Below are 14,900 nucleotides of genomic sequence, written 5' to 3' on the forward strand. Positions count from 1 at the left end.
AAATGTTCGAACGAATGCTCGAATCAAAACAGAATAACCCGAAAATGTTGCAGCCCTTAATGTGAATCCAATTGGAATACACTAAAAATGTTGTGTCTTTAACGCGAGTTATTTTACGGTACGGGGAAGACAAAGCAGAAACCCTCTCTTATATTATCTTACGCTCTTTGGTTATACCCGCTTATAACCAAAGAGCGTAAGATAATATAAGAGAGGGTTTCTGCTTTGTCTTCCCCGTACCGTAAAATAACTCGCGTTAAAGACACAACATTTTTAGTGTATTCCAATTGGATTCACATTGAGGGCTGCAACATTTTCGGGTTATTCTGTTTTGATTCGAGCATTCGTTCGAACATTTTTTCGTATTTTGCTTTGTTTCTTTGCAACCGAAAGTTGCAATAAAGGAAAAACGAAATATAGTAAGCAATTCAAATATGTTGTGTCTTTAAATTTTGTCACTCGTCATCACGTATTGCCCTCTAACGCCAGCTCTTATCTTTCTTACGCTCTTTGGTTGATACTATGCATGTAGGGAAAACCGAAAACACAGAAAGAAATTCTTTTAGCTATTGAGCTTTCTGTACATCTATGTTTGGAAATCACACCAAGGATGCAAAGACGGGAAGACTTCTCTCATATTAATAAATTACATAGGGAGAAAGATAAAGAAAATGGAGAAAGTTGGGAACCACAACTTTGAGATAGTCACTAACTTTATCTACCTCCGTAACCGCCGTAACCGAAACGAATGACACCAGTTTTGAGATAAAGCGAAGAATAATACTGGCAAACAGATGCTACTTTGGACTAAGTAAGCAGTTTAGAAACAGGGCCACCTCTAGACAGATGAAGATACTACTCGTGCTGTTATATAGTTCCAAAGCATGGATACTTGTGAAAGCAGATGAGGCAGTGCTTGGAGTATTTGAGAGAAAGATCCTTCGTAAAATATATGGACCAGTTTGCGTTAACGGAGAATATAGGCGACGTATGAACCACGAGCTGTATGACGACGATAGCATAGTTACACACATCAAAATACAACGGCTGCGTTGGCTAGGCCATGTTGTCAGAATGGATGAAGAAGCTCCAGCAAAGAAGTCTTTTGAAGGCAAACACGGTGGTACACGCAAACCGGGAAGACCAAAAGCCCGATGGAATGATCAAGTTGTGGGAGACACCTCGCAACTTGGTGTCAGAGATTTTAGAATGAGCGCAGAAGATCGAGGCGCTTGGAACGCTATTCTACGTTTGGCTAGTGGAACAAATATTCTGTCATAGCCAATTAAAGTAAATTAAAGTAAAGTACAGGGAGAATTTATGTCATATATGTAATGATCGCGTTTTATAGCCTTTTGTTCATAAATAATATGACAAGTTTGTTGTGTTCTATCTTTCGTCTGCTTGATTGTGTTGAGTGTCAAGACCCAGGAACTCAGCGACTAAGATTTGGCGCGTCCACAGGGATCTGGGTCTGAGTCGAGTGGGTCAGGCTGGGCCGTTAAACAGGTGACGTGTATCGTGTGGTCCCTGGTTACAATCGGGACATACATCTAGCACGTCGGCATCAATCCTTGCTCTATAGGAGTTGAGGCGGCCGAGATCCGGCGTTTCTGAAAATTAGGGTAAGGGGAAGGTCCTCCCCCCCCCCCCCCCACCCTCACATAAAATGTAGTATCATATTTACACCACGGGGTCATTATGCACCATCAGTGAACATTTCATGGAAATCGGTTCAGCCGTTTTTGAGTCTATAAGGAACACACAAACAAACACAAATTGATTTTTATATATAAGATATGTATCTATCTGGGCGCCATTAAGTGTGAGTGTAGGTAGATATTTATTTTTTTTTTTTCTCAAATCCATAGAGTTGATATTTTTTTCAGGGTATTTACTGGACATGGTTGTAAAGTGCAATGGTGTAATTTCTAGTTTTGGCGGGTCATCAGTATTCAACTGGGTTTTGTGGCGTCATAATGTGGGCATTTGTGTAGCGTCTTTTGTGATTGTTCTTTCGTGATCGCCTTAGTGAAACGATTTCGACAAAAAAAAACACATTTGTACAGTTTTATTATATTCAACGATAATAGAAAATGGTGCAGATGCATGTTGAAATCTATGTTCCTGTCCTGTGTATTTGTCGTTTTCGTTGCCCAAGTGATTTGTGGAAAGTATCAAATTTATTATTATTATATAAAAGACCTTGTGAACGTGATAAGATAAGATTGAATTGATTTAAACAGAAAACAGTAAAGATGGAAAAACCTAAGGGAGATCAAGTGCTAAATTTCAATAATAACGAAGTTCCTATAGCATTACGCGCAGTCGAGGAGGTTCAACAGGATTTAGCCGCTACATGCACTTTGCAATCGCAAATTGTTTGGGATATGTATGTTAATGATACATGGAGAAGCCTGTAGCCCAATATTTCAAAACTTTTCATCATTCCATTTAGATTAGGTCCCGATCAAGGCGATATTTTAGTTAAAAAGCTGGAGCATATGTTTCCGGAGGATACTAAAGTTTATAAAAATAAACCAGATGTACGCAAAGCTCGCAGGCATAATGCTAACATCAAGGAAATCCGAGCGAAATTATTTCATAACATTTGGCAACAAAGTTAGTAGTTTTATGCGCATCATTTCAATATGGCATGGTTTTTTAATGATCCATGTATTTTCTCATCCTTAAGGAAAATATACCAATGGTGTTCTATTGCATTCTATTATATATGTGATTGTTACACCAGATACAGATCTTGAGAAAGCAAAACTTTCACATAATTATACCATACATCCCGTATTTCGCACGAGACGTTGCTTAAGTAAGTATAAAATCCAAAAATTAAAAATTTAAATAACTATACAAATTAATTGGCACGGCGCTTCTTCGCTAACCAGTCGTTTTCATTTTAACCGACTTAGTTCGGCCAGGCCGAAATTTAAATACACACCCTCGTATTTCAACCTGTGCAAAAAAAATATTCCTATGTGAACTCAAAAAGTTCAAACGAAGATATGATACATATATCCATAGGTATAGAGGTCTAATACAAATCCGCAAATGCAAATTTGCCCATGAACATTGCACTAAGACACTGGGGCAAACTTCTCGCATATCACTGAGTGCTGTCCGATTCCAATTTTAAGATCAATAATAAGGGGCCTCCTGATATCTTTCCTCTTTTGCATCCGTGAGGCCTAGTCGGGCCGAATATTATATACCCTACACCATGGATCACATTTGTCAAGTTGTTTGAATAACTTTTTCAATATATATATATATCAAGTTATTGACCGATATGGACCGTACTTGTCATGGCCGTCAGAAATCATAGAAAAATAGCACCTCCAAAATTTCAGGCAAATATAGATAAAATGGCGACCTCCAGTAGCTTAGAGTGTCAAATTGCGAGATCGGTTTATATGGTAGCTATATCGGGTAATCAACCGATTTAGACCATACTTGTTGTAACACTTACCAAAACGACCTATGCAAAATTCGAATCGGGAGAACGGTTAATATGGCGGCTATATCAGGTGTGTATATCAGGATGGACTGATTTAGACCACACTTGGCACAGTTGTTAGAATCCATTTCTCAACGACATTACAAAATTTCAGCCAAATTGGATAAGAATTGCGCCCTCTAGGAGTCAGGTAGCTATATCGGGTTGTTAACCGATTTGAAACATCCTTGGCACAATTGTTGGACGTCATAACAGAACACTACATGCAAAATTTCAGCCGAATCGAAAAAAAATTGCGGCTTGTAAGAACTCAAGAAGACCGATTTGTACCGTACTTAGCACAATTGTTGGTCAAGTCAAAACAAACCACCACGTGGCAAATCTGATAAAAATTGCGGCCTGTATGGGTTCAAGAAGTCGAATCGGAAGATAGGTTTATATGGAAGCTATATCAGGTTATAGACCGATTTGGACCGTACTTGGCACACTTGTTGGAAGTCATAACAGAAAAAAATTCAGTCAAATCGGACAAAAATTGCGTCTTAAAAGGACTCGAGAAGTCGAGTCGGGAGATCGGTTTATATGGAAGCTATATCAGGTTATAGACCGATTTGAACCGTACTTGACAGAGTTGTTGGAAATCATAACTAAATTTAAGCCAAATTGGACCAAAAACTGCGGCTTCTAGGGATTCAAGAAGTCAAATCGGATGATCGGTTTATATGGGAGCTGTATCCAAATCTAAACCGATATTGCCCATTTGCAATTCCCAACGACTTAAATCAATATTAAGTATCTGTGCAAAATGCAAGCGGCTAGCTTTACGTTCGACCGCTATCGTGATTTCGACAGACGGACATGGCTAGATCGACTCAGAACGTCGAGACGATCAAGAATATATACACTTTATGAAGTCCTAGATGAATATTTCGGGGAGTTAAGAAAGGAATGACTAGATTACTATACCCCCATCCCATGGTAGTGGGTATAAAAATGCTTTACGCATGTGACGAGTTCGTCTCTTGCCTTATGCCAGACTCCGTTATAAACGGTACCGGCTAAAAACCACCATCACCGCTGGGAATTAATTCCACCTATGAACCGCTACGCATTACTTCGAGATGGACCCCATATCTAGTGATTTTCCATATCATCTTCGTTGTGTCTGCGTCCAGAACTATCTTCTTCCTCCGCATTACTTGTTCAGCGTATCTCTTCTCCGCCTCCCAATTCTTCTTGTCTTCCAGCATCCTCTAGACTATTTTCCCAGGCGAAACATCGCAAATAGATGTTTCCAATTCTCTGCATCTTTCAACACAGCGCTCGCAGTGGAAGAATGTATGTTCCACCTCGTGTGCAACTTCTAGCTCCTCATAAATGCACCTGTATGCAGGTATTTCGGAAGTAACCTCTGTGTCACGTAATTGACGTCGCCGTGCTTCCTACCTTTTCACACCCGTACATCTGGTTTTAGTCGTTGCGTCCCGATTCTCATTCATCTACATTTATCGCCATCTTTCGATAGCCTACTCTAGTATGGTAATGTATGATTCGTTTGAATTCCACCCTCTCCTCACTGGGTGTTGCACTTCGCGGTGTAGAGCCTGGCGCGCTACATGGCCTGTAGGTCTATCGGCCATCCGTCACTGTCCGGTAGGATGATATAACCCTAAGAGCTATCGTCTCAAGGATTTCGCTCGGCATGCTGTCTGCAGTGTCTGACCCCATACTTCGCTCCGATAGAGAAGGATGCTATTGCATGTCTCTATTAAGAGCCTGCGCCTGCTCGTAAGAGGTCCACCTATGTTTGTCTTCAGTCGACTGAGTTTCGCCTCGCGGTCTTTGTTGTCTGTCGCGTGCCGCATTTGCTCTGCATAAGCCAGCTTTTTATCCAGTCAGATCCCTAGATATTTGACCAAACTTTTGGTCTTCACCAATCTTTTAGATGTTGCAAAGTAGTCCTCGTCAACGCTTCATTTTAAAAGGGATACGGCCCTTCTATTAAAAGGCTTTGGTGCGCTGTTATCAGACCTAATTTTAAGAGGCCTTGCTAGTTTTCCTACTGAGACGCTATTTACCCGATCGGAAACCTCTTCCATCCTTTCCAGGTTTCCATTCGTCACCCCTATTACACCGCGATGGTATGACCTCCGATCCTCTGTCCACTCTCCCATCGCCTTAAGTCTCATAGCCGCAGTGGCTGCCTCACGCTAAATCTGTATTTTTTGTGAGAAAAACGGCTACAGAGCCTCATCTACTCGCGTAGCAGTCATAGATGATCTACATCCTCATCTGTGATCAATTTCTAAGCTTGTCGGCAGCATTTTTTCTCGCTACGCTTGATAGTCCGAGAACGCGCCACAACCTGACAGCCCCATGATCAACAGGTGGTTCTTGCGTCTCTCGTTAAGTTTGGGGTTTTATAACAGAGAAGCCGCTCCTGCCCCCAACTCGTTCAGAGCCTTCAAGGATATGTAGACCTCTGACTGACTATTAAATTCCTCAATAATGATTACTGCTTTGGTGCCCCCTACCTGAACCCGTAGGAATACACATAGTAAGGATCCAGAAATGCGGTCAGAGATGGGCGCTGGTTCTGGGCCGTTTATTGAGTTCTTTGCAGTTAGGAATTTATATTGACTTCTGGGCAACTGTAGCACTTTTCAGGCGGATGTTTTACGTTTTTGAAGGCTCTGAGCCATCTCAAGGAAGGAGCCACTATCCTGTTTCTGAATCGCTCAGAGTCAGGTCATCTTCGTCACATCTGATGCTTTGAACGAAGATCTCAGATCTTATATGATATTTAACTTTTAACTATCAAGTGACGAAAGGAGAAGAGTGCATTCAGCCCTTGCTCGGCCAACGTCCATGCATATAGCCTCCCGAAAGAGCGCCCTTTACTCCCAAATACACATCATTCTACATGGTTTTGAAATGGGACATACCCTCAGACACTTGACATACCCTCAGTCATTTGACCCCAACATGCTCTTGAGGTTGTTGTAGCAGTGTGCTGTACCCTGCGCCGGTAGCACTTGCCGATGAAGGACTCCATCGGATCAATCCTGTACGTACAAACGACTGCCATGGGTTATTCCCTTCTAATGCTGGCGACCTTTGTGAGGTACTATGCCATGTAAAAACTTCTCTCCGAGGCACGATAATAATTGCGCCCTCTACCGGCTCAAGGAGGCAAGATCCGAGATCGGTTTAAATGGAAGCTATATGAAGTAATGAACCGTCAAATCGAATAAGAATTGCGCCCTCTAAAGGCTCAAGGCTCAAAATCCGATTTCGGTTTAATGGCAGCTATTCCAAAATATGGATCGATATGACCCAATTACAGTCCCAATCGACCTGCACAAATAAGAAGTATTTGTGCAAAATTTCAAGCATCTAGCTAAAGTATATATATTCTCGACTGTCTTAAATATCTAAAACGATCTAGCCATGTCCATCCGTCTGTCTGTTGAAATCACGCTAAAGTCTTTAAAAATAGAAATATTGAGCTGAAACAATGCACAGATTCTTTTTTGTCCATAAGCAGGTTAAGCTCGAAGATGGGCTATATCGGGCTTCATCTTCATATAACCCCCATATAGACCGATCCGCCGATTTAGGGTCTTTAGGCCCATAAAAGCCACATTTATTATCCGATTTTGCTGAAATTTGGGACAGTGAGTGATGTTAGACACTTCAAAATACCTCTTCAATTTGGCCCAGATCGGTCCAGATTTGGATATGTGCCGATAGGTGCCGATAGGTACCGATCTCTCGATTTAAAGTTTTGGCCCTCTTAAAATGCGCATTTATTGTCCGATTTACAGTCTCGGCCCCCTAAAAGGCGCATTTAAAATTCGATTTCGCTAAAATTTGATCCAGTGACAAATCGGTAAGATGGTAACTTTATTAACCCACTCTAGCCAAACTTGGCATAGATAAGTTCCGATTTGACGCTTTGACAATCCCAACCGGCCAATATAAAAAAAATGTGCGCAATTTGGCCATCTGTGCTGGACGCTGGGACTTTCGCTTTAGTTAGAAAATTTGAAAGAGATGTTTTGAAAATGATTTATGTTTTTCATTTTTGCACATTATATTTTTTCCATCTTTTTTTAAGATTCAAACAACAGCGCGGGCTGTTGTATGATATTTATCGATGAACAATCTCGTATATATCAGAATTGGAGTGATTTTATGGAAAATAATCAAATGCCCATAGGTACAATGGTAGCACCAGTCAATGGATGTTATGGACTTGATAAGAACGGTAAGGTATGTTTAAAGGATTTTTGTAAAATTGACTTCCCAAAGAAGTAATAATAAGATTAACTACGCTTCTAAAAACTATTTTGAAAACAAAAAATATTTTTTACATTTACAGGTACTCTTGCAGTGTTCATTAACACCTGCCTACTATAAACAATCATTGGCAAAAATGGATACTTTGGTCTCAGCTGCTTCGATGGTTGGACAGGCGACCACACTGATACATCCTGCTTTCTCGGCTCTGACCATTGCGTCCAAGAGCTTTGAGACCATAAGAGATTATCAAAAAAGGGCCGACAACGTCGCTCATGCCACTGAATCTCAAATGTCAGCTATTTTGAATTTAGGTGGCAATGTTATCTGTCTAACATCATTAGTGGCTACCTTTGGAGCTTATATGGCAGTGTCAAATAATTGTGCAATGTCATTTGTAAGTATGTGCAAAATGCATACAAAAATCTACTTACGCCCTTCAATTTTGTTAAATATTTTCTCTAGTATCCTTGTATGTAAATGAAGATCTGAGTTTATTTTTTCATATATTTGAGGTACTATTAATATATAATTGTCATTACAGTTGTCTTTAATATATAACAATTCAACCAGTATATAAATCTGGATTTTACGTAGACTTTCGTTGCCCACTGTAAATGCAGTCGAATTCGGGATTGATAAACAAGCAACACCATAAATCGTTTAACAATAAAAAAAATCTTCAGAGTATAATGCATACGCTTTACCCGCTAACTAGCAACCCATGGGTTCCTGCTACATAATTATGCAATCTTTAGTATACATTTCCTTGGCTAGTAATATTCAAAAATATTTTTTAAACATGAATCTACAACACAGAAGGCTGTATATTTTATAGAAGACTGTATATTTTATTTTTTGTGTTCCTTTTTCTTTATTTGCAGACAGCTGGCATGTCAATTCAAGCGATTAACAGTGCAGCAGCTCTTATTAATTGCACAAAACTTATATTAACAACCTACGATATTTTTACGGTAAATTACGAATACATATCGTATAAGTATCCAATAGGTAATGCCCATGTTTTATTTTTTGCTCAATTTCAGAGATATTTTATAGATGAACAAAACCTTGATTTTGGCGATATAATGGCATTTGGTTCTTCGCTATTGCTATTAACAAATTCAATTAATAACGTGGCTATAACTTCACAGTTGGGAAAAGTAGGTGGCAATGCGTTACGGAATCTATTACAATCAAAGATAAAGTAAGTTAAAATCAGATGTCAGGCACACAGAAAAAAAAAATAACGACAATTTTTTGAGTTTGAATGAATCATTTTCGGATTTGGTTTTGCAATTACGACCGTGATTGAAATTTTGGCAATTTTCCAAAACGGAGTTGAGGCGGCTGCATCTGCCGGAACGTAATTGAGCCAGAACTATTTTGGTTTGCCGGGGGAAGTCAATTTCATCAGGTGTAAAGGGAGGCGGTCGTTCTACAAGGACTACATTCACCCGGTAGCCATTTACCACATCTGCTTCCGTGTCTGCATGAATGTTGTCTAGACCTGCTTGATATGTAGCGCTGAACCTCACGCTCTAGATCATGTAGATCTACCTTAAGGCTTCTGGGCGGTGGATATCTATCCACAAGATGATGATTTGGATGGTCTCTGCGATAACAGCTCAAGAGGTATTGCTTAGACGGCATGTGGTTATGTCTTCGCAATGGTAGGATCTTTGTCTCCTGATGGAGGTGGTCCACATGAGAATTGAGGAGACACCCCGTCGCAGTTCGGAGGGCGGCATTCTGACAGATCTGAATATTATTCCAGTGCGTGTCACAAAGTTGACGAGACTACACTGGCGCTGCTTAACTTACTACAGACCGGCCAATTGTTTTGTATGTGGTCAATAAGGTTTCTTTGTCTGTACCCCAAGTGCTACCAGCAAGTGACTTGAGGAACTTGTTTCTACTTTTGACTTTATCGCAAATTGCTGTGGCATGTGGGGAGAATGTGTAAGAGCTGCCAAATGTGATGCCAAGTATTTTGGGACACTTGATGGTCGAAATCATTTCTCCATCGATCATCACAGTCAGCTCAGAATTCACCTCACGCGTATTTGTAGTGAACAATGTGGCTGAAGATTTGGTGGCATATATTTTCAGATTTCTTGCAGCGAAATATGAGGCAAGTTCGTTAAGGTAAACGTTCAACCTATCGCAAATGTCAACAATGGATGGGGGAGGGGCCTGATGCCATGATCGAACAATCGTCCGCATATGATACGATCTCTATGCCGTCTGGAGGGGGTGGAATGGAGGATAGATAGACGTTAAGCAGAGCCGGAGATGTTACCCCATCTTGGGAAACTCCCTGTTTCACTCTACAGTGCTTCGACTTCTTAACCCTAAATTCCACAAATGACTGGCGACCACACAGATAGTTCGCGACCCAGCTTTTCAGACCTGGCTGGAGGGACGTTTGGCGATGTCCTCAAATAATTTGGCATGGCTGACCGTGTTGAATGCTTTTGATAGGTCCAGTGCCACGAGGACCGACCTATTAAATGGCCTGGGCTGATTGAAGATGACTGCTATGCAGTGATCGAAACTCATGTTGATGCTCGGCGAATGGAAATTCTCCTACCAATCGTCTTTGCTACTGGTGATAGAATGGAGATCAGTCTGTGCGACTCCCCCAAACTCGGATCCTTTCCAGGCTTCAGTAGCGGGATCACTCTGCCCATTTTCCAGACATCGGGAATTATAAGAGTGTTCAAAGACAGGTTGAGGACAGTAGTAAGGTACTCAACTCCAGGTGAATCCAGATTCTTCAACATCAATGTAGAGATTCCGTCGGGGCCCAACGCTTTGAATGATTTAGCGCCACGGATGACATTCGTAACTTCGTCCACGGTAAATTGTGATGGCTGTTCATCGCCTCGGAGACCACGAATACGGCGAATGACTCTCTTCCTTGCCCTGTAACTCACGGGATACACAATAAATTGACAGTTAAACAACCTGGCGCATTTCTTCGGTTCAGTCACGGTTATTTTGCCAAAAGTGACTGAGGTTCTGTCATCCTGTCTACCGGGTTCGAGAGTGACTTAACAGTAGACCACAGCTTGCCTAAACCGGTGCCTAAGTTACATTGCTCCAAGTGTTCCAGCCACAAATTCCGCTTATCCCTGTTTATTTATTTCCAGATTCAGCTCGTTGATTCTGGGGTTAGTGGGGTCCGTACAAAAAATCCCATCACGCACGTCTGCGAGTACCACTGCCTGCGCCGGGAAATTGGGCCGCATTTGGGGTATTCGATCGGCTGGTATAAAGCAAACGGCTGCTGCGTTAATGATGTCTCGGAATTTCCTCTCGGCCACTAGCACATCCGAGGGGGGCGGCTGTTCACTGAAGCGGTGATTGGTATACTCTCTGAAGCCAGCCCAATCGGACTTCTTTTCATTGATAAACGTCCGGCGCTCAGAGGTTATGAAGTCGGTTGGTCGGTCGATGGTGAGAATTATGGGGCGGTGGTCTAACCCCAAAGAGATGACGGCTTGCCAGGATACGTCACTCAGAAGATCAGGGGATGCAATGAATATGTCTGGCGATCGGCTGCACCTCCTCGTAATCCTAGTGGGGGCACTCTCATTAACCGTGCAAAACGTGGCGCCTTCAATATGCTCTGCCAAATCTATGCCACGCTAGTCGTTACCTAGGGGAGAATGCTATGAAGTGTGATGCGTATTAAAGACCTTTAGAACCAGACGATTGTGGCAAGATAGTAACCCACTTATGTCGAGGTTGTAAACTTGGCCATTAATCGCGACACAGCTACCAACCGGCGGTATGTACACGTTGTATAGCTCTATCTCGGCAGTACCGGACCTGACTGCTATCCCCATGCACTCCATGTACGGTTCACTAGCGCCAGGCGCAGGCCAGATGGGTCTATATTGCAAGGAATGGAGTATCACGAAGGCCAATCCCCCACCTCCATTCCTTGAGCGATCCTTACGTAGCATTGTAACCGTGACAACTGTGCAAGCTGCAGGTGTTGGTCAGCTTTGTCCCCTGGATCGCTGCGACCAATATATCTTTCCCAGCTCATGAAACTCATGAAATCCACAAACTCATCGATCTTGCCACGGAGACCGTTGCAGTTTAGTTGCAAAAATGATACACTTCCCGGCACTGGGCTGGCAATATTTGGGCTGGGATGCTACCGTTGCGTATATTGCCGTACGAGAGAGGTCGGGGGGTCACATAGTCCCAATGCTGGCTATGTTCGCACAGCATCAGTATGACTATACTCCCGTAGTGAAGTGAGGCCAGAGCAAGGCGAGATGAGTCTATATTGCACGGAATGGTGTATCACGAAGGCCAATACCCCACCTCCATTCCTTGAGCGATCGTTACGTAGCACATTGTGTGCAAGCTGCAGGTATTGGTCAGCTTTGTCTCCTGGATCGCTGCGACCAATATATCTTTCTGACTCATGAAATCCACAATCTCATCGATCTTCCCACGGAGACCTTTGCAGTTTAGTTGCAAAAATTAAACATTTCCGGCAATGGGCTGGCAACATTTGGGCTGAGATGCTGTCGTTGCGTATATTGCCGTTCGGGAGAAGTCGGGGGTCACATAGTCCCACTGCTGGCTATGTTTGCACAGCACCAGTATGACTATACTTCCGTAGTGAAGTGGGATGCTGCCGTTGCGTATATTGTCATACGGGAGAAGTCGGGGGGGTCACATAGTCCCAAAGCTGGCTATGTTCGCACAGCATCAGTATGACTATACTCCCGTAGTGAAGTGAGGCCAGAGCAAGGCGAGATGAGTCTATATTGCACGGAATGGTGTATCACGAAGGCCAATCCTCCACCTCCATTCCTTGAGCGATCGTTACGTAGCACATTGTGTGCAAGCTGCAGGTATTGGTCAGCTTTGTCTCCTGGATCGCTGCGACCAATATATCTTTCTGACTCATGAAATCCACAATCTCATCGATATTCCCGGCTGCCATGGGATTGCTTTGTAGTAATTCTTGCTTGTGCAACAAAAGTTCCAACTTGAAGTTCCATTTATCGTTAGTTTGTTGAAAATTCCAAGAAAACCACAAATTCGAATGTAGCTTTACAATTTTATATTCTTATATCCTTATCGAAGTTTTAGAGGCCCATAACCTATTGAAAATTGATAAGGCCGATAAACCGCTCTTTTTGATTCGATTTGATTTTAAGAGATAAAAAACCGAAAAAAATATTTGCCAAACAGTCAGAAGAAAATTAAAGCTACTATGTTATAAATTATTTTATCAAAACTCAAAGTAAATGTTCAAAGTCCAGCAATAAAGTGCCGATTTCCTGTGAATTCTTCTTCTTTTCTGGAAATTTTATACATTCGAGTTTTTTCACAAATTCACTCTTCTCTTGTATTTATATCTTACAGAGCTGGTCTTTCTTTGATTGCTGGTGAAATGGTTCGTTTCGCTGAACAAAGCGGTGGCAGCTGTGATCTTATACGTCTGGTAAATGATATACCCTATGGAGAAGTTTTACGCACTATCCACACCATTTACAGAAATCTAAAGCAGAATGGTTTCCTGACAACAATCTCTGCCGTCGGCATGATGACTTTAGAAGTGGGGCCTGGACTTTCGTTACAAGTAAATGACAAGGAAATAACACAACTGGACATTAATGAGTTGACAAAAGTATTCGGTTCGAAATTTGTCAAACATATTGGAGATGCATCCAACCTAGTCGATGTCCTCAATGGAATGGGCCTATATTTTTCGGAGGCCATAATTCAATTACTATTCAAGCAAACGCATCAGTTTATTGATGTCTGTGTCGATGCCATCGAAAAAGATCAAAATATTTTTATAACAAGCGAAATGGTGCTTTATAAAATGTTTTCGTTTGTGGTGAAAAACTACAAGGATTTGAGTTTGGATTATTTGTATGGAAGGAGAGATGATTTGATAGATGGAGTCCGACAATACTTTGAGTCACTCAATCCAAATATTTCATCAGATATTAATAATAACATAGAATATAAGTGCAATGTTTGTGGTGGTTATTATAATTTAGCGAAAATTTAAATTAGTAGAGGAGGAAGATGTGATTGTCCATATGCTGTGATTGTCAAAAAAGTGCATAGAATAAGTTTTCTTTTTTTACACTTTGTGATTGTGATTCTCTTTCTTAACAATAGATTTAAGTTAATTTAATAATCTGGTTATTCATAGTTTGTAAATGATTTGCCAGCAAACAAACTTTTATTTTAAGTGAATTTTGTAATAAAAATAATTACTAAAAACATGTGCGTCTATTTCACCCTAAATCGTTTGGAACATCTGGAAATACCAAACTGCGAAATTGTATATTATTAATAGCCCTAACTTTCTTAGACGATCTAGCCATGGATTTTTACACGTCATTATTTTACACCGCAAATAGACGTTATATTGATTCTCGATCCCAAGGCAGCCGGTTGTTCGTACCGACGCCGAGGCCTCAGCTACAACAACATTTTACCGATTCTATTTCTGTTTGCATCTCTTGACTTTTCCAGATCACAATTTTTATGATCAATGATAAGGAACCGCCTAAGCACATTTATACGTCTTGGGACCGTCTTTTTTATTGCCGATGGAATCGCAGTGCAAAGCAGTTCTGGAATGATATCGATATCATGCGATAACAAATAATAATAACCGATTATGTAAATGCAGCTTTATCAAATCGGTCCATGTTTTGATAAAGCTGCCAACCGATCTTGGATCTTGACTTCTTAAGCCACTAGAGGGCCCAATTCTTATAACTTGATATAGCTGTCATATACACCAATCTGGGGTCTTGATTTCTTGAGCATCCAGAGGACGCAATTCTTATCGGCTTTGGCTGAAATTTTGCACGACGTGTTTCGATATGACTTTAAACAATTGCGATAAGTATAGTCCAAATCGGTCCATAACCCGATATAGCTGCCAGATAAACCGATCTTGAATATTGACTTCTTGAGATGATTTATGACTTCATCTAAAATGTATGACTTCCAACAACTTTGCTAAGTGTGATTGAAATCAGTTCATAATCTGATATAGCTGTCGTACACACCGATCTTGGATTTTGATTTCTTGAGCCGCTAGAGCACGCAATTCTTATCGGAT

The 14,900-nt window shown here is 41.3% G+C and overlaps 1 protein-coding gene across 2 annotated transcripts; it reads left to right on the forward strand.

Annotated features, from left to right (window-relative positions):
* The first annotated feature begins 1,969 nt into the window (after positions 1 to 1,969).
* On the forward strand, positions 1,970 to 14,047 carry LOC106086753 (uncharacterized). Of its 2 annotated transcripts, none has more exons than XM_013251547.2 (8): positions 1,970 to 2,392; positions 2,459 to 2,622; positions 2,696 to 2,827; positions 7,593 to 7,747; positions 7,857 to 8,171; positions 8,659 to 8,748; positions 8,821 to 8,981; positions 13,175 to 14,047. In XM_013251547.2, the coding sequence occupies exons 1-8, from the start codon at positions 2,259 to 2,261 to the stop codon at positions 13,827 to 13,829; spliced, it is 1,806 nt and encodes a 601-aa protein (XP_013107001.2). In that variant the 5' UTR covers positions 1,970 to 2,258; the 3' UTR covers positions 13,830 to 14,047. The 2 variants fall into 2 exon arrangements, with proteins under 2 accessions (XP_013107001.2, XP_013107003.2); XM_013251549.2 differs by having other exon boundaries at positions 2,305 to 2,392; positions 2,464 to 2,622.
* Positions 14,048 to 14,900: the final 853 nt, after the last annotated feature.

This window comes from Stomoxys calcitrans, chromosome 1 (assembly GCF_963082655.1).
Source record: "Stomoxys calcitrans chromosome 1, idStoCalc2.1, whole genome shotgun sequence".
NCBI lineage: Eukaryota > Metazoa > Arthropoda > Insecta > Diptera > Muscidae > Stomoxys > Stomoxys calcitrans.

What these genes read in the sequence shown, in the direction of transcription:
- LOC106086753 (XM_013251547.2), top strand. Translation starts at nt 2,259, where the DNA reads ATGGAAAAACCTAAGGGAGATCAAGTGCTAAATTTCAATAATAACGAA. An exon ending in TCATAACATTTGGCAACAAA is followed by an intron (nt 2,623 to 2,695) that starts GTTAGTAGTTTT and finishes CTCATCCTTAAG; the next exon opens with GAAAATATACCAATGGTGTT. An exon ending in ATAATTGTGCAATGTCATTT is followed by an intron (nt 8,172 to 8,658) that starts GTAAGTATGTGC and finishes CTTTATTTGCAG; the next exon opens with ACAGCTGGCATGTCAATTCA.